General features: G+C 49.1%; 2 protein-coding genes across 10 annotated transcripts in view; both read left to right on the top strand.

The window, feature by feature from the left end:
* The first annotated feature begins 7,181 nt into the window (after positions 1-7,181).
* Positions 7,182-17,230, top strand: QTRT1 (queuine tRNA-ribosyltransferase catalytic subunit 1). 2 transcript variants are annotated; one of them, XM_068534866.1, is made up of 10 exons: positions 7,182-7,456; positions 7,700-7,768; positions 7,864-8,002; positions 12,890-12,968; positions 13,091-13,206; positions 16,134-16,272; positions 16,507-16,582; positions 16,685-16,794; positions 16,882-16,969; positions 17,060-17,230. In XM_068534866.1, exons 1-10 carry the CDS (start codon positions 7,214-7,216, stop codon positions 17,210-17,212), a joined length of 1,212 nt encoding a protein of 403 aa, XP_068390967.1. In that variant the 5' UTR covers positions 7,182-7,213; the 3' UTR covers positions 17,213-17,230. The 2 variants fall into 2 exon arrangements, with proteins under 2 accessions (XP_068390967.1, XP_068390968.1); XM_068534867.1 differs by lacking the exons at positions 16,507-16,582; positions 16,685-16,794.
* Positions 17,231-19,527: 2,297 nt separating this feature from the next.
* DNM2 (dynamin 2) overlaps positions 19,528-24,302 on the top strand; it is a 91,694-nt gene continuing 86,919 nt past the window's right edge. For 6 of the 8 annotated variants that reach the window (XM_068536987.1, XM_068536986.1, XM_068536985.1 and 3 more), the window contains exon 1: positions 19,529-19,841. In XM_068536987.1, the coding sequence (XP_068393088.1) occupies positions 19,681-19,841 (161 nt within the window). In that variant the 5' untranslated portion in view covers positions 19,529-19,680. Of the gene's footprint in view, positions 19,842-24,302 lie in introns of all 8 variants that reach the window. The other 2 variants (XM_068536983.1, XM_068536981.1) reach the window with 1 other exon arrangement.

Genomic DNA, 24,302 nt, shown 5'->3' with positions numbered 1-24,302 from the left:
GGAGACTATGTACTGACATGGGATGGCCTCCAAGGTGTACACAAAAAGTGAAGTGCATGCCCCACGGTAACTAGCAAGCCTCCTTTTGTGTATAAAGGGATAAATGTAAGTATTTAACTTAATATTTGCTTCTGTTTGCATGAAAAAACACTAGAAGGACACAAGAATCTGATAAAACACGTTACTAGGAAAGGCTGAGTTGGAAAGTGAGTGTGTGGGGGGGGATGAGGTGGTACTGAGTTTGTTCACCTTTTGTACTTTCTGAATTTTTTATACATTCAGAAATGTGAAATATTACAAATACAGAAAAGTACATAAAATACAAAAGTGCCGTTCATTGAACACTCTTGTAGTTACAACCTCCAAAGACCAATATTTTGTATCTTTGTTCCATATGAAGATTTTATATATATATATATATACACACACACATATATATTTTATTTTATTTTAAAATTTATTTATTTATTTATTTAGGCTGTGCCAGGTCTTAGTTACGGCATCTTAGTTAGTTCTTAGTTACGGGATCTTTAATTGCAGCATTCAAACTCTCAGTTGCGGCATGCATGTGGGATCTAGTTCCCTGACCAGGGATTGAACCCGGGCCCCCTGCACTGGGAGCACAGAGTCTTAGCCACTGGACCACGAGGGAAGTCCCAGTACACGTATATTTTAAAAAGGAGTGTTCAGCTCAGCTGTGTTGAATTCTGCTGCCAAATCATCTGAGTAATGAAAGATGTCAGTAAATGGCTCAAACATCTGAAAAAGTGTTCAACCTCAGCAGCATAAAATCATGGAATGCACATTAAAGCCAAAGGAGATGCCATTTCTCAGGCACCCGATCAGCAACTTGAACAGTTCTATAAATATAGTTGATGAAAACCTGACATGAGGCAGCTTATCTACACTGCTGTTGTGGATGTCAATTAGTGTGATCACCTTGAAGTAAGTTGGTCCTGCCTTTTAAAGTTGAATATCCACCTGATCTAGGGTCCTGCAGTTCTATTCCTAGGATTCTTGCAGAACTGTACAATGAGATACACACACAAATGCTCAGAGCAGCACTGGTTATAATAGCAAAACCAAACACACAAAAGCTGGGGACTTCCCTGGTGGTGCAGTGGTAAAGAATCTGCCTTACAATGCAGGGGATGCGGGTTCGATCCATCGTCAGGGAACTAAGACCCCCACATGCCGTGGGCAACTAAGACTGTGCCACAACTACTCAGCTCGCATGCCTCAACTAGAGAGCCCGAGTGCCGCAAACTACAGAGCCCATGCGCTCTGGAGCCTGCGCGCCACAACTAGTGAGAAGCCTGTGCACCACAACGAAGAGCCTGCGTGCTACAACGAAAGATCCTGCATGCCTCAACAAAGATCCTGCATGCTGCAACTAAGACCGGAAGCAGCCATAAATAAATAAATAAATAAATAAATGATGAATAAATCTTTAAAAACAAAAACTGAAGAGTTCACAAGTTCATTGACTGGAGAAATGATAAGTACATTGCGGTATATTTATACCAATACATAAAAAAGATCACAACTACATACAACACAAATGAATTTTACAAACATACTTGTAAGGAACATTAAACAAGTCACAGGGACTAGATGTGGTATAATATGATTTTATTAGTGGAATAGCTGTGGGACAGACAGCAATTTCTCCCATACCTCCTTTTTGCTATTGAGTTTTAAAAAAAACTATTATGAAACTTATACTGGAGTAAGTTGTAAGGGTTTTGAAATTTTTAGACAATTCCATGAGTCACTGATCCATGACTAGTGGAAAATGACAGTTCAAAAGCTCCATTAGTCTATGAAAGATTCCAGAAAATTAAAAAAAACAAACCCCACCATTAGTATATTGAGATGAATCAACCCCAAACACAACAACTGCAACAATAAAGTACATATTTTCTTTTATATGCTGAAAAATCTGTAAGTATAGACAAGAGTGAATACTAGGGACTTCCCTGGTGGCACAGTGGTTGAGAATCTGCCTGCCAATGCAGGGGACACGGGTTCGAGCCCTGGTCTGGGAAGATCCCACATGCCGCAGAGCAACTGGGCCCGTGAGCCACAACTACTGAGCCTGTGCATCTGGAGCCTGTGCTCCGCAACAAGAGAGGCCGCGACAGTGAGAGGCCCACGCACCGCGATGAAGAGTGGCCCCCACTCGCTGCAATTAGAGAAAGCCCTCGCACAGAAACGAAGACCCAACACAGCCAAAAGTAATAAAGAAAGAAAGAAAGAAAAAAGAATCCGCCTGCCAATGCAGGGGACAGGGGTTCGAGCCCTGGTCAGGGAAGATCCCACATGCCATGGAGCAACTGAGCCCGTGCGCCGCAACTACTGAAGCGCCCCGCGAGTAGAGCCCGTGTCACCGAAATGGGAAGCCACCGAAATGAGAAGCCTGCGCACCGCAACGAAGAGTAGCCCCCCATTCGCCGCAACTAGAGAAAGCCAGCGCGCAGCAACGAAGACCCAACGCAGCCAAAAAAGAATGAAAAAAAGAAAAAGAATGAATACTGAACATCGCTTAATATTAAGAGGTTAAAAAAAAAATTAAGAGATGAGAACTATTTACATGGGACAGGCATGGGAAAGATAATTCACAGTATACACTTTATGTGTATTTTTTAAGCATGTATTATCTATTTTAAAAACTTAAATCTATTTAATTAAAATGGAATCATAAGTCAAGTTTATTAAATTCCTGAGTTTTCAAAATTTTCTTTGTATTTCATACATTTTTTGTTAGTGCACACATATTTTATTTACATATATGTATTTACCATATACTGTGGTAAAATATGTAAAATATAAATTTTACCATTTTAAACTTTTTTCATATTTTCTAAAAGATTTCTTTTCCCCCCCTTTTATTGAGATATAATTGACATATAATATAACACTGTACTAGTTTAGGTGTACAACATAATGATTTGATATATGTATATACTGCGAATATATTTAATTTTTTGAATGGGAAATAAAAACATCAAAAAATATTAAAAAGGTAATCGATCTCCTGCATGCTAGCTTGAGGAGCTTCACAGATCCACTTCTTAGTGAAACTGGTGAAAAGTATTAAAAAACAATCATTTAAAGTCTCTGGAAATGGTCTCAAGGGCATACAGTAAATGAGGAAACAACTATTGAAAAAAATCTATGAGTAAATTTGGTTAGAACAGGGAGCTGGTACTTGATATCTCCTACCTCCCTCCTTTATACCAGTTCAGCGAGATGGAAACTCCAGTCCAGACTGGAGTAACCAGTAGCAAGAGGTTGCTCCCCAGTCGGAGGGTTAACTTCTCAGGAGGCGCAGCAAGTCAGTATTTCTCATTCTACTCACAGCTACCTGTGTTGAGGCTTAGTTACAGACAAGTGCTGCTCTCCAAAGAGAGAATAACTGAGAATTTGCCAAAATTATGGAAAGACCGCAATCCTCAGATCCAAGAAGTCCAGGGAATCCCAAACAGGATAAATTAAAATTATTAGATACATCATGTGAAATTGCAAACTGCCAAAGATAAAGGAATAATTTTTAAAGGAAACCAGAAAGACAAAAACAGATCACAAGAAATAGCATTTACACTGATACTATTTCTTAAGTGATAATAGAAGCCACAAGTGGAATAAATTCAATGTGCTAAGAGAAAATAATTGTCAACCTAGAATTCTATATTCGGTGAAACAATTTTTCAAGCACCAGGGCAAAATAAATTTCTTTTAAGTAAACAGAAATTTAGAAAGTTTATCAACGCAGGGTTCTTATTATTGAAAAAAGTGTCAAAGAGGTACTTCTGACAAACAGAAATTGATCTGAGGTCTGTGAGTAGAAGTTATAAGCAAAGATATTGCTATATATGTGAATATATTTATAAACATTGATTGTATAAAACAACAAGAACAACAATAATGCCAAATTTGTGAGGAAAAAAACCCCAATCAAGATATCAAACACTGGACAGACAAGTCTTCTGTGTTCTGAGTTAAATTGTCTAGAAGCCGTATGTTGATTGGGATCATGGTAAAAGTAAAAATCTATAATTTGTTAAGTATGCCACTTAAAATTGCTAGAGCATCTACCACAAAAATATAAAGTGCACAAAAGTTTCATAAAATAAGAGGGAAAATGAATTGAGAAAAATTTTTTGATTGATTAGAAAGAAGGCAAGAGAGATGGGAAAGGGCTTCCCTGGTGGCGCAGTGGTTGAGAATCTGCCTGCTAATGCAGGGCACACGGGTTCGAGCCCTGGTCTGGGAAGATCCCACATGCCGCGGAGCAACTAGGTCCGTGAGCCACAACTACTGAGCCTGCGTGTCTGGAGCCTGTGCTCCGCAACAAGAGAGGCCGCGACAGTGAAGACCCAACGCAGCCAAAAATAAATAAGTTAAATAAATAAATAAATAAAGAGAGAGATGGGAAAGAAAAAACAAATAAAAGAACCCCGCAGAAGCTACAAGAGTAGAAAGCCTGTAAAAAGATGGTATCAGATCCATTATAAATGTATATTGGTAACCATTATAAATGTAAATTGACTAAACTTGTCAATAAAAGGCAAAGATCATTGGAATGGTGGAAAAGTACAAAATCCAGCTTTTTGTTGTTTTCTAAATATACACAAACGAGGCAGAAAATTTCTAAGTCATGGGATATACAAAAATATTTAAGGGTTATCATAACATGAAAGTAATTGGAGAGGTTATTTTATTTTCTTTTATTATTTATTTATTTTTAAAAATATTAAAATATTTATCTATTTATTGGCTGCATAGGGTCTTAATTGCAGCACGTGTGATCTCTCGTTGTGTCTCACGGGCTCTTCCTTGCAGTGAGCGCGCTTCTCTCTCTCTAGTTGTGGAGCGCTGGCTCCAGAGCGTGTGGGCTCAGTAGTTGCGGCGTGCAGGCTTAGTTGCCCCGCAGCACGTGGGTTCTTAGTTCCCTGACCAGGGATCGAACCCTTGTCTCCTGCACTGGAAGGCGGATTCTTAACCACTGGACCACCAAGGAAGTCCCCTGGAGTATTTTTTTAAATTAATTAATTAATTAATTAATTAATTTTTGACTGTGTCGGGTCTTCGCTTCTGTGCGAGGGCTTTCTCCAGTTGCGGCAAGCGGGGGCCACTCTTCATCACGGTGTGCGGGCCACTCGCTATCGCAGCCTCTCGTTGCGGAGCACAGACTCCAGACGCGCAGGCTCAGTAGTTGTGGCTCACGGGCCTAGTTGCTCCGCGGCATGTGGGATCGTCCCAGACCAGGGCTCGAACCCGTGTGCCTTGCATTGGCAGGCAGATTCTCAACCACTGAGCCACCAGGGAAGCCCCCTTTTTTTTTTTTTAAATTTATTTATTTAACTTATTTATTTTTGGCTGCGTTGGGTCTTCATTGCTGTGTGCGGGCTTTCTCTAGTTGCAGCGAGCGGGGGCTACTCTTCGTTGCGGTGCGGGGGCTTCTCATTGCAGTGGCTTCTCTTGTTGCGGAGCACGGGCTCTAGGTGCGTGGGCTTCAGTAGTTGTGGCTCGCGGGCTCTAGAGCACAGGCTCAGTAGTTGCAGTGCACAGGCTTAGCTGCTCCGCGGCATGTGCGATCTTCCCAGAGCAGGGCTCGAACCTGTGTCCCCTGCATTGGCAGGCAGATTCTTAACCACTGCCACCAGGGAAGTCCTGTATAGAGGTTTTTTGTTTTAAAGGTAGAATAAGAGGCTCTTTTCTTCTTTTTTTTTTTTTTAATTAATTAATTAATTAATTAATGGCTGTGTTGGGTCTTCGTTTCTGTGCGAGGGCTTTCTCTAGTTGTGGCAAGCGGGGGCCACTCTTCATCGCGGTGCGCGCGGGCCTCTCACTATCGCGGTCTTTCTTGTTGCAGAGCACAGGCTCCAGACGCGCAGGCTCAGTAATTGTGGCTCACGGGCCCAGTTGCTCCGCGGCATGTGGGATCTTCCCAGACCAGGGCTTGGACCCGTGTCCCCTGCATTGGCAGGCAGATTGTCAACCACTGCGCCACCAGGGAAGCCCTGTATAGAGGTTTTTAAAAGCATCATAACAATTACAGGATATGTGATATAAAGTCATCGGTGGTGCAGGGTTCTTAAGATTGGGGGAGTCAGGAGCAACTGACTGTGAAAATATGAGCCAGTCGTGGGAATATCAGATGAGTGTTGCTGACAATGGCAATCGCAAGTTCAAAGGCCCTGAGGTAGGCTTCATTGGTGGGCGTTTTCCAGACGTGGACTCAGTGAGGACTCCACCACACTGAGAAACAGCATTAGCCCAAGGCTTCTAGGTCAGGCTATTGCTGAGATCAGCGGGGCATTAGGCGGGTGGTCCCGAAAGGAAGGCTTTTGGGGCAAACGCGCCCTCTGCTGGCCAAGACAGATATCAGCTCCATTCAACCATAAGATTATTAAAATATTTATATATATATATATACTGTTATTATTATTGTTAGTGGGACACAGCCGGTGCTTAATAAATCCGTGACCCATCCTCTCTCACCCCTGTGCGGCATGGAGGCTGGCACTGGTGGGGCTGTATTATATATGTATGTATACGCTAAATGAATGGCCGAATAAATGTAACCAGGTTCTGTACCTCAGTCTCTCCCTCTGTAAATCTGTGATTCCTTCTTCCACTGAATAAACTGATGTTTATTGAGTATGCACTATGTGCTAGGTCCTGTTCTAAGCCCTTGGAGCAAGGCAATGATCAAGACAGACAAAAGAGGGAATTCCCTGGTGGTCCACGGGTTAGGACCCAGGTTGTATCCCTGGTCGGGGAACTAGGATCCCGCAAGCTGAGAGAGGCGGCCAAAAAAAACCAAAAAACTGACAAAAGATTACGTCAGGCACCGTTTAAAAATCTATATACATCCATCCTGTCATTCAATATTCGCAACGTCCCTATGTCTAGATACTATTATTCGGCCCATTTGATGGAAGATAAAATTATAGCTTAGAGAGGCTTTTACTTCGAGGAATTGGCAGGAATGGGCCTGCAAACCCAGAAAATTTTAATACTTCGCAGCAGTGTGCTGCCTGTGGGAACTAACTGGGCGCAGCGCAGAGACAAGCGCGCAGACGTCCGTTTCCATGGTTCATCTGACGCTCTCCCCAAGCTTCGGCCCGCGTCGCGCGCCACGTGACCTCAGCCAACATGGCGCCGCCCAGGGTGTTCCACGGCCCACGTGGTTCCGGCAGGCAAGATGGCGGCAGTTGCCAGCCCGACTTCCCTGGAGTCGGCTCCGCGCATCATGAGATTGGTGGCCGAGTGTAGCCGCTCTAGGGCCCGGGCAGGGGAGCTGCGGCTGCCACATGGGCCGGTGGCTACTCCAGTGTTCATGCCAGTGGGCACGCAGGCCACCATGAAGGGCATCACGGCCGAGCAACTGGACGCGCTGGGCTGCCGCATCTGCCTGGGCAACACCTACCATTTGGGTCTGAGGCCGGTGGGTGGGCTGTGCCCCGGGCTGGGCGGCGGCGAAGCGTGGGGGAGCCCAGGAGATTCCCTAGACCCGGGCACGCCTCCCAAACTCTATCGACAAAACGCATATCGAGAGTCCCGGGTGGCTCAGGCCTTGTGCTGGGCGTGAGGGACCAGCGAGGATGGAAGTTGGCCAACCCTGTCGCCCCCAATATGAGCCCCAAGGGTTGCTCTCACCCCTAGCCTGACCCTTCTTCCCCCAACCCAGGGCCCCGAGCTGATCCAGAAAGCCCGCGGTCTCCACGGCTTTATGAATTGGCCACACAATCTGCTGACGGTAAGGCGGGGTCAGCGCCGGGATCCGAGAACCCTCCTTGGGCGTGGATATTCCCAGTCCCGTTCTTGACAGCCTTGCGGTGGGGTTTCCCTCAGGACAGCGGCGGCTTCCAGATGGTGTCCCTGGTGTCCCTGTCCGAAGTGACGGAGGAGGGCGTCCGCTTCCGCTCCCCTTACGATGGTGATGAGACCCTTCTGAGCCCCGAGAGATCCGTGGAGATCCAGAACGCGCTGGGTGAGTGGATACCGGGGAGCCGCCCCTTCCCCTGCCCTTCGGAGGTGGAGGTGAGGCGGGCCTGCTCCCTTCGTGCTGCTTGGCTTTGGGCAAGTCACTCCCCCTCCCTGAGCCTCAGCTGAGGGGATAGTTCACAAAAATAACGATGTAATGTCAGTAAATATCTTATCACAATGCCTGACATGTAATAGTAGCTTTTAGTATTATCTTTCTTGCTACTGTTTCTCTTAGATAGTAAATTAGCTGGGCAAAGATATGTTGAAATAATGGGGGCAACAGGGGAGGTATCGGGGAGGCTTTAGACCCCTCCCATCTCCATCAATATCCCCTATTCCTTGATAAGGACAATTAACATTTCTCAATCTCATAAAGTGCTATGGAAACAGGTTCAAAACTTCCCATCTTCCAAACAGACTGGTGCTTTTAGACCCCTCTGTATACAGATTCTGTGGCTTCTGCTTATAGCAATGGGCCTGGGTGCTGGTGCCATACCATCCGTGGAACTTACAGTCCAAAAGGGAGACAGGCATTGCTGAAAACATCTTAATTAGAAAGGCGGAAAAAAGAGGAAAAAAAACCCCCAAAAACAATGAGGGTAGAGTGCATTGTATGTTTCCATTTGTATTGAAAAAAAAAAAACAAACAACAAACCCCAAACATATGATTTGCTTTTATTTGCATACGGTATCTCAGGAAAGAAAAATAAGAAACTGTAGTATAGGTTCTCTGAGGGAAGGGAACTGAAGAGCTGGTAGACAGGGAGCATTTAAGTTCTTTTCCTTTTTTTAAAATTGGGATATAATTGACATGCAATAAACTGCACATATTTAAAGTGTACCCTCTGGTACGTTTTGACACATGTATACACCCATGAAACCTTCACCACAATCAAGTGAACATGTCCATCACCCCTAAAGGGTTACTTGTGCCCCTTTGTAATCCTTCCCTTGGTGGGCAAGAGACTTTTCACCAAATATCCTGTTGTATTTTTTAAAATTGGGGGTGCATTTAACATTTTGAATAATTATATATTATTATTAAAATAAGTTATTAGGGAATTCCCTGGTGGTCCAGTGGTTAGGACACTGTGCTTCCACTGCAGGGGGCACGGGTTCGATCCCTGGTCAGGGAACTAAGATCCTGCAAGCCGCATGGTGCAGCCAAAAAAAAAAAAAAAATTGTTTTAAAGGCACAAATAGATAAAAGGTTGGGACCCTGACTGTGAAGGCCAAGTACATAGGACTTTTGGCATGATTCAGTCTGTAGGCTCAGGGAATGTTGCCCTGGGCCTAAAACCTATGGATGAGGAGGAATAAACTAGATGTCCAAAGGGGGGAAGTATGTTCTGGAAAGAGGAAGCAGCCAGTGCAAAGGACCTGAAGCAGGACCAAGACTGGCATGGCTGGAGCCGAGTGGGGGAGGGTGTGTGTGTGTGTGTGTGTGTGTGTGTGTGTGTGTGTGTGTAGAGTGAGGACAGGGAGGTGTTGGGGACAGGTCCTACAGGACCTTGTGAGTTTTGGTTTGTCCTTTAAAGAAAAACATTGAACAAGAAAACATTTTGTATGTATTTCTATATAAAGATGTGTGCAGGAAACAGTGCTCTTCCCATGCCTATATTCTATCCATCTCTTTCACAAGTCACCACTGTTTCTAGTTTCTTATGTATTCTTCCAGAGTTTATGCAAATGCAAGCAAGTTCAAATCTATTCTTATTTTTTCTGTGATGAGAGCATGCTATTTATGGCACATTCTTCGTACCTTGCATTTTTATTAATTTTGGAAAATTTCAAGTATATACCAAAATAGACACAACCCCATTGACCTGTCACCCAGCTTCAACAATCACCAGGTCACAGCCCTTATGTTTCATTAGTATCCCAGCCCACTTTGCTTCTCCCATGTTATTTTCTGTTGGAATTTGCCTAAGATTGGTGTTATGTTTCATAGAATTGTCCAGTAAATCCCCCTGGGCCTGGAGTTTTGTTGTGGTAATCTCAGACGTCCTACCACTTCACCTATAAGTATTTTAATTTGTATCTCCAACACATAGTTTTTTAAAAAAATTAATTTATTTTATTTATTTATTATTTTTGGCTGCATTGGGTCTTCGTTGCTGCGCACAGGCTTTCTCTAGTTGCGGCGAGCGGGGGCTACTCTTCGTTGCAGTGTGCGGGCTTCTCATTGCAGTGGCTTCTCTTGTTGCGGAACACGGGCTCTAGGCACGCGGGCTTCAGTAGTTGTGGCTCACGGGTTTTAGTAGTCGTGGCTCGCGGGCTAGAGCGCAGGCTCAGCAATTGTGGCTCAGGGGCCCAGTCGCTCCGCGGCATGTAGGATCCTCCCAGACCAGGGCTCGAACCCGTGCCCTCTGCACCGGCAGGCAGACCCTCAACCACCGCGCCACCAGGGAAGCCCGGCAGGCGGATTCTTAACCACTGTGCCACGAGGGAAGACCCATAGTTGTTTTTTTTTTTAAACATAATCACAATACTATCATCCCACCTAAAAACAATTAACAATAATTCATTAACATCATCAAATATCTGGCCAGTGTTCAACGTTCCAGTCGTTTCATAAATGTCAGTTTTTCTTACAGTGTGTTTACTTCAGGATCCAAATAATGTGCAGATACTGCAGTTGTTTGAAAGATCTCTTAAGTCTCTTTTAATATATTATATATATATTACATATCATATAGTTTCGCCTTCCAATTCCATTTTTTTTTTTTTTTTTAGCAATTTGCTTCTTTTTCTTTTTTTCTTTGCTTTTTTTTTTCATTAAATTTTTTTTTTTTTTGGCCGAGCCGCGTAGCTTGTGGGATCTTAGTTCCCCGACCAGGAATGGAACCCATGCACCCTGCAGTGGAAGCCCAGAGTCGTAACGATTGGACTGCCAGGGGATGCCCCAGCAATTTGCTTCTTCTTTTTTTAAACAATATTTATTTATTTATTTATTTATGGCTGTGTCGGGTCTTAGTTGTGGCACGCGGGATCTTTCGTTGAGGTGCATGGGCTTCTCTATAGTTGTGGTGCACAGGTTCCAGAGCGTGTGGGCTTAGTAGTTGCAGCACACAGGCTCTCTAGTTGTGGTGCGTGGGCTCAGTAGTTGTGGCGCATGGGCTTAGTTGCCCCGCGGCATGTGGGATCTTAGTTCCCTGACCAGGGATCGAACCCACGTCCCCTGAATTGGAAGGCAGATTCTTAACCACTGGGCCACCAGGGAAGTCCCAGCAATTTGCTTCTTGAAGAAACTGGTTACTTTGCCCTATAGTGTTTCACCGGGTCTGAATTTTGCTGGTTGCATCCCCTGGGTGTCATGTAATAGTTTTCCTCCACCCTCTAGATTTCCTGTAGGTTGGTACTTGGATCTAGAGGTTAGAGCCAGATTCAAGTCCTTCTTCCTTTTGGCAAGAAGTCTTCACAGTGTGTCTGTCCATCAGGGGGCATCTGATGTCTGCCTGTCTCTCCCAGTGAGCTGTCATGCTCCTCCCCTGGAACCATTATTAGGAATTGCAAACCGGTGATGTTCCAGTTCTGTCATCCTTTCTTCATTTATTAGCCAGATTACTTCTGTAAAGAGAAATATCTCTCACCTACTCCTGGGAGACCAAGCAGTTTAGTTCACACAGGAAGAGTGGGATTCATTCTTTTCCCTCATTTACTAGTTTTCATGGGTTGATTACGTAGCATCTTCTAGCAATGACAAACTAATGTTTAGTTTTTTAGGATCACCATGAACTCATGGGTTTAAATGTATTCGATACGTTTCAGTCCATTGCAGTTAAAATCCTTATTGCTTCTCAAATCGCCCCATCTTTGGCTAGTGTGGTACACTGTGCTTTTTTCCTACAATGATACATCTTGGCAATATTTCCTTGCGATTTCTAACCTATAAGTCCACAGTCTGTAATCTGAAATTCTTGGGGCCAGATAGGTGTCAGAATTCAGAATCCCCACATTTTAGAAAGATAGTAAAGGGTACATACCATTTATTATACAGTACCTCAACTGGGTCTGGGGCAGTACCCTGTGGTATTACACTTCACTTCTTTTTTTCAATAAAAAAAAAATTGTGTTAAAATACACATAACATAAAATTTACCATCTTAACCATTTGTTTTTTCTTTTTTTTGGCTGCACCGTGCAGCATGCCGGATCTTAGTTCCCTGACCAGGGATCAAACCCGTACCCCCTGCAGTGGAAGTGCAGAGTCTTAACCACTGGACTGCCAGGGAAGTCCCTACACTTCACTTTTATTGCATTAACACTTATGAACCTTCACAGTAAATGAGGTTTTTAAAAAGATGACAACTGTCTCAGGTTTTGCTGCCAAATGAGGATGCCATAAGCATAAGAAAAATCCTATGATTTTGAGAATTTTCTGGATTTTGGAATTGTGGGAAAGAACCTTCCATTAAGGCCTGGACCATGGTTTACTTAACTAGACCCCTGTGACACTTGGACTCCCATCTTGCTGTTACCCAACACACTATGAAGAATCACTTGTTACACACATCATTTTGTTCTTGAAGGGTAAATTTGCAGAGGTGGGATTTTTTTTTTTTTTGGCTGCACCGCACAGGTTGTGAGGTTTCAGTTCTCCGACCAGGGATTGAACCTGGGCCCTCGGCAGTGAAAGCGCTGAGTCCTAACCACTGGACCACCAGGGAATCCCCGAGATGGGATTTTATTCTACATGCCAGGGCAGGGTTTTAGCTGGGGGTGGGGTGGCAAGATCAGATGTGCATTTTGAAAAGCTTCCTCTGGTTGCTGTATAAGCAGATTGGGGGTTAAATGGGAGTCAGCAAGACCTGGAGAGGGACTTCTGGGGTCCAGCTTGTCCTCAACATGGGGGCTTTCCCAGTGACTGTGTTCCTGTCTCACTCTCCAGGCTCAGACATCATCATGCAGCTGGATGATGTGGTCAGCAGCACTATGATGGGGCCACGTGTGGAAGAGGCCATGTACAGGTGTGTGTGTGTGTGTGTGTGTGTGTGTCGGGAGGGGGAGAGGGAGAGAATCCTGGTCCTGCAGCCTTGTCTCCCTACCCCTCACCAAGTCCCTATGGCTTACAACCAGGGTCCTCTTTCAGATCAATCCGCTGGCTGGACCGGTGCATTGCAGCCCATCAGCGGCCGGACAAACAGAACCTCTTCGCCATCATCCAGGGTGGGCTGGATGCGGATCTCCGGGCCACCTGCCTCAAAGGTAAAGCCATGTGCCAACAGGACCAGGGCTTTTCCATTGCAGAGAGCCCCACATGGGCCTGGCATGCGATGGTGCTGAGAGAGTTGGGTTTTTTTTTGTTTTTGTTTTTGGCTGCGCTGCGGCTTGTAGGATCTTAGTTCCCCAACCAGGGACTGAACCCAGGCCCTCCGCAGTGAGTGTGGAGTCCTAACCACTGGACAGCCAGGGAGTTCCCAAGAGTGATTATTATGTGTTTTTGTTTTTTATTTTTTAAAATAGTTTCCTTGTTTTTTTTGATGTGGGTTGCTTTGAATTTTATTTTTTTCTGATGTTAATATTGCAACTCCTACTTTTATTTATTATTTTTTCTCTCTTTTTAAAATTTTATTTATTTATTTTTTGGCTGCATTGGGTCTTCATTGCTGCGTGCAGGCTTTTCTCTAGTTGTGGCGTGTGGCTACTTTTTGTTGCAGTGCATGGGCTTCTCATTGCGGTGGCTTCTCTTGTTTCAGAGCCCAGGCTCTAGGCACATGGGCTTCAGTAGTTGCAGCATGTGCGCTCAGTAGTTGGGGCACGTGGGTTCAGTAGTTATGACTTGTGGGCTCTAGAGTGCAGGCTCAGTAGTTGTGCGGCACGGGCTCAGTTGCTCCGCGGCATGTGGGATCTTCCTGGACCAGGGATCAAACCTGTGTCTCCTGCATTGGCAGACAGATTCTTAACCACTCCGCCACCAGGGAAGTCCAAGAGTGGCTATTAATGGACAAAAGAGCACTCTAGGTGGAAGGAACAGCTGAAGCAAAGCCCCTCAGGCAGCATGGAGCAGAGTGTGTTTGGAGAATAAAAATTCCAATAGCTATCAATTTTCGGGTGTTCACCAGGCACTATGCCAAACGCTGGTCATGGACTGACCCATTGAGGTTTCATAAAGATCCTGTAAGGTGGAAACTACCAGGTTCCCAAGGTTACAGGAGGGGAAACTGAGGCACAGAGCTGTTAAGTTACTTACGCCCAGCCACACAGTGTGCATGTTGCAGAGCTGGGATTTGAACCCAGACCTTGGGCTCTGGAACCTACAGCATTAACAGATACATAGAGCTGCTCCATCCCTGGGGAGTGAGACATGCAGTCAGGAGCAAGGGGTTGGGCCCGAGGCATTGTGCTGATGGTGGAGGCCCTGGGACAGCACACCGAGGTGCTGGGGAGCCATGGAAGGCTGTTGAGTGGGAGAGTGGGAGAAAAATCCCAGTGAGATAGGAAGCATAAGGCCCATAGAGGAAGCTGGAGTAGTTGCCCAGGGGGAGGGTGACAGTGAGGCCTGAACCAAGACCATGGCCATGGAGACAAAGTGGAGGCAGAGATGGGGGCTCAAAGGCAGTGAGGTGTCACGGGCAAGACTCTGGGTTCTGGAGTCCATGCAGCTGGATCCAACCCCCTGATCTGTTGCCTCACGGCTATGCATTCTTGGGCTAGTGGCTTGGCCTCTCTGAGCCTCACTTTCTTCCTCTGTAAAATGGGAACATACTCCCAATGTCATGGGATCGAAGTGAGGAATAAATGGGAAAATTTGTTCAAGGTGTCCCGCCTGCACCTGGCATCAGTGTATGCTGTTGTGAAGACTGTCCTGTTGTAATTCCTTTTGTCCTCAAACTGCCCACCATCCCCCAGTCCCCGTCCCCACCCCTGGTCCAGTAAGTCTTTTTAATGGAGACCCACAGTCAGAAGTACATTTCATGTCATGGCTCCGGATGTGTGCACATATATGAGAGCGGAAACCAAGGCTTCCTGAAGCATTTACCATTGTACACGAGATACTCTTTGATACAATATTTTCTGTTCTCTCTCATTTAAAAAAAAAACAACAGCAACAGCCCTGATCTCGTCCCATCAAATCAAATTCATTTCTCGGCCACCTGCAGTTTGACAAGCACTGTGCCGGTGGTGCTTCCCGGTGCTCTAAGGCTCGCCCGCACCAGAACCCCCCGGGCTCTCCCTGCGACTGGGTCGGAGTCTGGGGCCAGGGCGGACCTGGGAAGCTGCATTTGAACGACTCATCCCCAGTTGGTTCTGCTGCTCACTCCGGCTTCAAAACCCAGCCCCAGACCAGGCCTGCTTTGTCAGTGCTGTGGCCTCCCCCCTAGTTGAACTGGGCAGCTGGGGCCAGAGATAAGTCTTGGTTTTGAGGCTAGACCCGGGTTCGAATCCAACCTCTGGCATATGTGGCCTGGGGCCAGTGGTTTAAGCTCTCCATGCCTCAACTACAGTGCAGATCTGCAGCCCCTGCCCCGCAATTCTGGAGCCTAATTGCCCACTTCTTTTTTTTTTTCTTTTTTTGGTCTTACTGCGAGGCATGTGGGATCTTAGCTCCCTGACCAGGAATCGAACCTGCACCCCCTGCAGTGGAAGTGCAGATCCCTAACCACTGGACCTCCAGGGAATTCCCCTGCCCACTTCTAATATCCAAAACACACAAGAATTTGCAATTCATTTGGTAGCAAGACCAGACTTACTGACCCCACTTTGTTAGGACTCTTTACACATTTTGCTGTCAAAATGTTAACAGCGTTTGATGACAGGCTGTTCTTCAGCATGTAGGATGTTCACTGTTCTAAAATCTGGAAAATTCTGAAACATATCTGGCTTCATCTTAGGTTTCAGCTAAGGGAGTGTGGGCCCTGGGCCTCTCTCCTGAGGATTGAAGAAGAGGCCCTGACATGCAGCAGGCATTCTATAAACGGTAGCTGAGATCACCAGCAGCCCCCAGACACACACACACTGCACACATACTCTCTCTCTCTCTCTCTCTCTCTCTCTCTGTCACATTCTCTTTTCCTGATGGCCTGTGGAGGTCTGGGCAGGGTCTGCCCTGAGGGTGAGGAGGAAGAAGAGGAGGAGACTGAGGCCTATTTCCTTTTTTCTGATCACCCCTGACCTTGCCCCTGCACCCCCAGAGATGACCAAGAGAGACGTGCCAGGCTTCGCCATCGGGGGCCTGAGCGGGGGTGAGAGCAAGGGCCAGTTCTGGAGGATGGTGGCGCTGAGCACCTCAAGGCTGCCTAAGGACAAGCCCCGATACCTGATGGGGGTCGGGTATGTGGAGAAGAGGGGAGACAGCCCCGCCTGCGGGGAGGGGATGCCTGGGAAACCCTGCCTCTGGGGGTCGGGGAGGGGGAAGGACACAGCCCTGCTTGGGAGGGAAACTGAGGAGGACGTGGCCCTCTGCTGGGGGTGGTTCTGAGGGTGCCAGTCTTGGGGAGGGGGGCCCTGGGTATGTGACCAGGGCTCGAGGTTCTCTGCTCCCCTCCCCCACGGCCCCACCCCCAGCTATGCCACTGATCTGGTGGTCTGCGTGGCTCTCGGATGCGACATGTTTGACTGCGTCTTCCCCACACGGACAGCGGTGAGGCCCTTGGCAGGGGAAAGACCGGAGAGGGACTGCGGGGGCCAAGGCGGGGGGGCAGACCTGGTTGACCCACCTTCCCCTCCCCCTGTCCACCCCCAGCGCTTTGGCTCTGCCCTGGTACCCACGGGGAACCTGCAGCTGAAGAAGAAACAGTATGAGAAAGACTTCCGCCCCATAGACCCAGAGTGTGCCTGTCCCACCTGCCAGAAGTAGGGGAGGACGGAGCCTGGGGGCAGGGGGAGGGCAGGGAGGGGGGAAGGACCCGGCACTGCTGAGCCCCCTCCTTCCGTCCCCAGGCACAGCCGGGCCTTCCTGCACACACTGCTCCATGGCGACAACACCGCAGCCCTGCACCACCTCACTGTCCACAACGTCGCCTATCAGGTGGGCCTGCAGCTGGGAGGGGTGAGGCAAGGGGGATGGGGGTCTCCCCTATGCCGGTGGCTGATTGCCGACCCCCCCCCCCCCCTGCAGCTGCGGCTGATGAGCGCTGTGCGCGCCAGCATTGTGGAGAAGCGCTTCCCCGACTTCGTGAGGGACTTTATGGGCACCATGTATGGGGACCCCACCCTCTGTCCCTCCTGGGCCACTGACGCCCTGGCCTCCGTGGGAATCACACTGGGTTGACCCCGCTTGGGGGAGGGAGGGAGGGAGGGAGGGGATGGGAGATACTGAAGGACTTTTTAATTTTATTTTTATTATAACATAGAGTGTGTCTGTGTCTTCTTGGGGAGGTGGCCTGTCTAGGTCCCCTTCCTGGTTTGAGTGTCACTGGGGCCCATGTCCCCCCCCCCCCCACCCCCAACTGATAATAATAACAAGTAACCATAGCAGCAGTTGGTATCTGGAAACTGAGCACGTAGGAAGTGCCCAGAGTGGGAGCTGCATTCCTTTCCTGTGGCTCAGGCCCACCAGCCATCCTGGGGGTGGGGAAACAGGTCCAGAGAGGGGGAAGTCACTTGCCAAGGTCACCATCAAGGAAGAAGCAGCTGGGCTCCAAAGCTCTGGTTCTTGACCTTGACTCTTCAGACATGTGGCTTAACCTAGTTGTCAGTAAACACAGTGATGATAATATGTGTCATCTAGAAGGTGCTTGTACTGTGCCTGGCACTGTTCTAAATGGTCGTCAAGTGTATTTAATTCTTGCAACGTTATGGTTCCCCATTTTACAGATGAGGAAACTGAGAAATGAAGTCACTTGGTCATTATCACCCAGCACCTAAACAGGTCTAGGATCTAATCCAGATATGGCCAATTACAGAGCTGGTGGTGCTCTTAGAAGCTACAGTTTTTTAAACTGACAAAGTAACACGTGTAGGATCTACAATTCAGAATATATCATAAAAATGCAGCTACTTTTATCAATTTGTGTAGTCTTCCATAAATTTTCCATGTGTACATTTTTTCATGAATGTCAGCATCCTTTACATGCAGTTCTGCACCTTGCTTTTTTCCCTTCTCTTAATATATCTCAAATTGTTTACACGTCAGTACACGAAAACTTCCCCCATCTTGTTTACAGCTGCTGCATAGTATTTATTTAATGAGCTCCATGGATGAGCAGTTAGGGTGTTTCCAGGTTTCTCTGATCGTGGTCAAGGCTGCAGTGCCAAACATTGTCAGTCTTTTTTGCCTATCTCTGAGACTAGTAGTTTTGGGTCATGGAGCAAGCATATACCTTTGGCCACTCTGCCACCCTCCTACTCCTTCTTTCTCCATTCCCGTTACCGCCCCGCTCTGTCAGACTACTTCCCCACCTCCTTTGCTGCTAGCTCCTTACTGGGCTGTTTCTGGCCTATCTATGCCCAGCATAATCAAATCACTTGTCTTAAAATCGTTGCACCTATTCCCGGCCTCTTTTCCAAGTGGTCAAGAGTTCCCAGTTCCCAGAACCCCCAACGTTACCTGCAAAATAACTTGTCTTTTCCTGGGGAAAGGGTCCGTTGAGTTTCATTGCGTACTCAAAAAGATCCAAGATGCGCAGAAGTTCAAGAGGCAGGGGAACAACGTTGGAGCGTTAGCCGCATCAAGACAGGCGTGAGCGGAAGGTATTCCTAGGGGAGAGCACAGCGTTTGCAAAGGCACGGAGACGACTTAATAGGAATGAAAGTGGGAGCCAGCGAGGCCGGGCTAGACTGCCTCTCCCTAGGAACCATTAACAGCCTGACTCTCATCTTCAAAGTGCATTGGGACCCCGCGCAGGGAGCTGATTTGCAAGCCCGGGCCCGAGACGCATTCTGGGACTTATAGTTTTCTCTAGAGCCCAGAAACTCACAAGTGACGATCACCACTGCGTCCTACCAGGAGGTGGCGCGCGTTGGCGAGTACTGCGGACCTACCCTCTGCTCCGGAAGACTCCAGTAGACAACGACAATCACAAGTAAGAACGGGAGGAGGTTCTTTGATGGACAGGTACGGTTTTCAATCAGAGTCAAGATTCGGAGGTTAAGTCCCACTCTCTTGACTTGTTGGCTGATGGAACGGGGTGATATTTATATAAACCAATGGGAAATTTTTAGGGAACTAGGTAGCGTCAAGTGACAGACCGCGGTTAAGAGCCGATCCCTAGTGTCATTGGCCAGCTTTGTTGACTGGCGGTCTCCCTGCCAATAAGATTGGCGGATGTTCCTGCTATCCTGGAACTGCCCCTAATAGGCGGGGCCAAAATGCCTTTTCCCGAAACACCGCCTCCGGGCCTGGATAACTCGCTTCCCGCCGCTATTGGCTCTAGCACAATAGCGACAGTTCTTTCGTCCAATGAGTCCGAGAGAAGGTCCCCAGGGGGAAGACTCATTTGGCCGTAGGCCCGTGCTTCGCTTTCATTGGCTTGTGTGCACGAGTGACAGCGCGGCCGACCAATCGGGAGCGGCGCGAAGGCTTTGGGTGCAGCCCCAGGGCCCGGGTGGGAGGTCGCTTGGGTCGGGTGTCGCCTGAGAACCGGATGAGGCGGCGACCGTGAGGCCGAGCCGGGAGCGGGCGTCGCGCCGAGGCCCGGGCGGGCGGGGAGCAACGGCCGCGGACGCCGCGGGGCCGCATCGTCGAGGGCCAGGGGCGGGCGGGGAGCGCTGGGCTCTCGGGCCGGGGCCGCCGACGCCATGGGCAACCGCGGGATGGAAGAGCTGATCCCGCTGGTCAACAAGCTGCAGGATGCCTTCAGCTCCATCGGCCAGAGCTGCCACCTGGACCTGCCGCAGATCGCCGTGGTGGGCGGCCAGAGCGCCGGCAAGAGCTCGGTGCTCGAGAACTTCGTGGGCCGGTGAGCGAGCGGGGCGGCGACAGCGGGCAGGCGGCGGCCTAGGGCGCGGAGGGCGGACCGGGAATGGCGCGTCCTGCGCCGCCGGCGTAACTGCGGCGCTTGCGTGCCCGCGACGGGGACGGGGACAGGGAGGCGGGCCCTGTGGGACGCCCTGGGCGGAGGGCTCCCTGCAGGGGCTGGGGGGCGTGGGCCAGGAGGTGCGGTGAACCCCCGCCGACTCTCTGGCCCCCGGCTGTAGTGGGTGAATTATGCCATCTGGTTGTCTGTGGGTCAGGGATAGGTTCCCCTTCTCTGTCCGAAACCTGTCACCTAGATATCTATTGGGCCGATCCCTGCGGTCTGGCTGGCTGTTCATTTATCTGGAGCAGTTTCTGTCGTCTGGTTGGCTGTCTCTCTGTCCTGGATAGGCTTCCCCGCCACCACCATTTGGCTATCCATCTGTCCAGTACCGCAGGGCAGCCCCCTGCTGCCTGGCTAGCTATCCAGGATGACCTGTCCTGTCTGGTTGCCCATCCGTGCCCCTCCCAGACTTTAACACTTAAGCTATTCCTCTGTTGGGTTACCCAGCTGGCCTCTGCTGTCTCACTGGCTGGCTGGACCTAGGAGACCCTGTTGTCTGGTTCTCCTGGGCTGACTCTTCAACTTGGTGCCTGGTGAACGCTGGCTCCTCTCTTACAAGTGGACCCTATTGTCTGTCTGTCCTGGTGTCTGTCCTTCTCCTAATCTGCCTGTCAATGCCCTAGCCGTCACCTCTGTGGCAGGGGGTGGTGGGAGCATGCAGAGGAGAAGGGAGCTGAAGGATGAGACCTGAACTCCTTTCTATTGGAAGTAGGACCCCAGGCAGAACTTTCTCCAGGAGTCTTTCCTGGCCCGTGTCAGGGTGCCTCCGAGGCCCTGGAACATAGGGTCCAAAGCCCAAGCTAAAACCTGAAAAGTGGGGGCCCTCCTTGGATCCTGGGAAGGAACTTCTTGCTTGATCAGGTTGTGGTGGCAAGAGCTGGTATACAGCCTTCCCTGGGCAGCCCTGAGAAGCCTCAGACTGCCCATCTGTCCAGTGGACAAATTCCACTCTCTGGGCTGTTTCCAGGATTCAGGAAGCTAATGGATGAGAATGGACCCTGTGGCCACTGAGGGCGGTTGATTCTCCCCTCTCCCTTCCCCCACCTCTTGTCCTTCTGCCTCCCAGATGGGTGGCCACTTCTGCATTCTGGGAAGGACTCCGTTTGTGACTGTGGCTGCCAAATAATAATGTCATAGTCATCATTATTATTGTTGTTATCAGTGTTAAGAGGTAATGTTCATCCAGCAGGCCCCAAGCTGAGTTGTTTCTTGGTTCAGCTCAGAAAAGACTTGCTATTTGCCCAAGGCCACCAGGCTGGCACTCAGTGGAGCCCAGCTGGGCGCCCAGCCCCGCCCCTGCCTTCCCAGAGGCCTGGGGTTTTGCTCCCAGCAGCATGAATTTCCTCCTTTGCTGCTTTGTCTCTGGCGCAATGCCCTCTGTCTACTGTGGCGGAAAGGTGTGTACTTGGGATCAGCGCAGCCTGGACTGAGCCTCGGGCTGGGCTGTGGGCCCCCTGCTTGGCTATCTTCCTGTCTGCCCAGGCTTCCGGTGAGCGTCTGCAAAGCTCTGTCCATTTCATCTGCCTTGTGACCTCGCACAGATTGTTTGACCTCTTTGAGCCTTAGTTTCCCCTCTGAAAAATGGGATGATGGACCCTCAACAGGACTGTTGCAAGGATGCAGTGACATGGTATGTTGAAAGTGCTTACTTAGCATAGTGCTTGGCACACGGTAGGTGTACTTGGATGGGGCTGTTACTCCCCAGGCTGGTTCCTTTCATATCGACAACAAAGCCTAGTCAGAATTAAAGTGCTCTGAAGTTACACACTGGACTTCATTTAAGCCTTATGAGGCTGGCACTGCTGTGATCCCATTTTCCAGAGCAGAAAACTGAGGCTCAGAGAGCCGAGCATTCTTGCTCGAGGTTGTTCAGTGAGGGATTGAGGGCTCTGGGTTGGAGACCCCGGGTCTCTCTCCCATCCCCACCTCTTCTCAGGCCCGCTGCCCTTCACCTTTCCCTCCCACCCACCCTGGCATCTGGCAACTGCCAACTGCTATTGAGCTGGCTCCTGTGGCGACCTCCTCCTAGAGCCTGCAGCGTGACATCGGTCGTTAAGCGCATTAATTCAGGGCTCGAGAACCAAAGCTGTAAAAAGGTCTCTCTTTGGGTATGGGGTGCTCAAACAGGAGCCAACTTCTTTTTATTTCTGGAGTGTGGGTAAGGCTTCTCAGTTACAAAGCCCTGCCATAGGCGGATGGCAGGCAGGCCTCGCTTTGAGTCCCACTGCTTGCTTCTTTTTGTGACTTTGGCTAAACTGTGCTGCAGCTAAGGACCCTTTTCCTCCCTTGAGCCCTGGATCCACACAGAGGGTCTCCCGGCTGGTTTCAAGGAACAAACAGGAGAGCACGTCAAACTCTGTGCCTCGGGGGCAGCACGGGCTGCTCTGTTTCCCTGCCTCCTCCTTGTGGCTTTTCTAAGAACTTGATCCGAGAGTGAGAATAGCCCAATTAGCCCAGCCCCGTAGCAGGGGTTGCAGGTCCAAGGCCACGGGGGCCGAAGCCTGCTTGCTCCGTCTTTTTTTTTCACCAGCATGGAGTTTAAAATGTTTTGTTTTGGTTTGGTTTTTATAATTTATTTATTTAATTTATTTATTATTTTTGGCTGCGTTGGGTCTTTGTTGCTGTGCGTGGGCTTTCTCTAGTTGCGGCGAGCGGGGGCTGTTCTTCATTGTGGTGCCCGGGCTTCTCACTGCAGTGGCTTCTCTTGTTGCAGAGCATGGGCTCTAGGCGTGCGGGCTTCAGTAGTTGTGGCTAATGGGCTCTAGAGTGCAGGCTCAGTAGTTGTGGCGCACGGGCTTAGTTGCTCCGCGGCATGGGGATCTTCCTGGACCAGGGCTCGAACCCGTGTCCCCTGAGTTGGCAGGCAGATTCTTGACCGCTGCGCCACCAGGGGAGCCCTAAAATGTTTTGTTTTTAATTAGCTGTCAACATTTAAAAGTGAGATTTTGCATCAAAATCAGATTTTGGTCGTGCTAGCAAAAACCCCAGAGATCTTTAGGGTTTAGCGGTGTAGCGCACAGGCTCTGGGCCCTAGGCCTGGCTCTAGCATGTTTGGCTGTGTGACTGTGGCCCGGTTCCTTTTCCGTAAAATGGGGTGATTACTAGGCCCTCTCTGCAGGACAGGGTGAGTTAACGTGTGTTGAGTGCATGGACCCTGTACCCGTGGCTGCTGCCGTTATAATCATCGTATTCTGGCCTCCCTGGGCCTGTGCCTGGCACCAACTGCCTGGGTCTCAGAAGCAGCAGCCACTGGCTGCCCCATCAGACTAGGAGTGGCCCCTTGAGCTGCCACAGTCCCCACTACTCCCTAGTGCTTGCCCAGGCCCATTTCATATTTACCCAGAGCCTCCTGGCCCCGGAAACCTTTGAGTTTAAGGCCCAGGGCTTGTCCTGCCCTGTACCAGCAGATAGACCTGTGGCCCTAAAGAGAGCGGAGGATGTGGCTCCCTGGTGACCCTTGTCATTTAGCCTTGGGCTGGCAAGAGGGAAGGGCTTTAGAAATTTTCCCTTGGGAGAAGAGCAGGGAGGGGAGGCAGAGGTTGAGGCCTCCAGCTTGGAGTCTCCCAGTCTTGGACTTGATCCTGTCAGTCTTTGTCCTCCAAGCCTCAGTTTCCCCAGCTCTTAACATTACCTACTCATGGGCCCCATTCAGGCCACCGGGTTAGGTGTGTTTCACCTCTTAGGGCATTGAGGGTGGAGTGAGGATTAAATGAGTCTCGGAAGAGTGTCTAGTGCGAAAAAGCACTTAAAAAGTCATGCATTTTTCATTCGTTCAATGAAAAATGTTTTCTGAACATGTTCACTCTGTGCCCGGTTCTGTTCTAGGGCTGCAGACACAGCCCTGAGCAAGATACCAAAGCCCCTGCCCTGGGGGAGCTGACCTTCCAGCAGGACGCAGATAAAGAAGAAACAAGGTAGAAGATAACCGTTTTACAGAAAAAAAAAGAGGAGATTATGGAGAGGGCAGGGGGAGGTTATAGGTTTAAATGGAGGGTCAGGGAAGGCCTCCATGGGCAGGTGACATTTGAACAGAGACTTAAGGAGGTGAGGGAGGACCCACCAGTGGAGATCTGTGGGAAGAGCGTCCCAGGCTGTGGGAACAGCCAGGGCAAAGGCCCTGAGGTGGGAGTGTGCCTGGAACACGGTATAGTGAGCGAGTGGGGGGGAGATGAGGTGAGGGAGGTACTGGGGTGGGGCGGGGTGCAAGCCACGTGGAGACTTGGGGGCCAGGGAGGGCCCTGGGTAGAGGGAGAGCTGCTGGTGGCACTGTTGTGATCCTTCTGGATCTGGTCCTGGGCAAGCTGAGGGCTCTCGCCTTTGATGTGCAGCTCTGCCTCGATG

Source organism: Eschrichtius robustus, chromosome 2, assembly GCF_028021215.1.
Source record: "Eschrichtius robustus isolate mEscRob2 chromosome 2, mEscRob2.pri, whole genome shotgun sequence".
Lineage (NCBI taxonomy): Eukaryota > Metazoa > Chordata > Mammalia > Artiodactyla > Eschrichtiidae > Eschrichtius > Eschrichtius robustus.
Note: the sequence above shows the minus strand (reverse complement) of the source record. Positions and strands in the feature narration are given on the sequence as shown.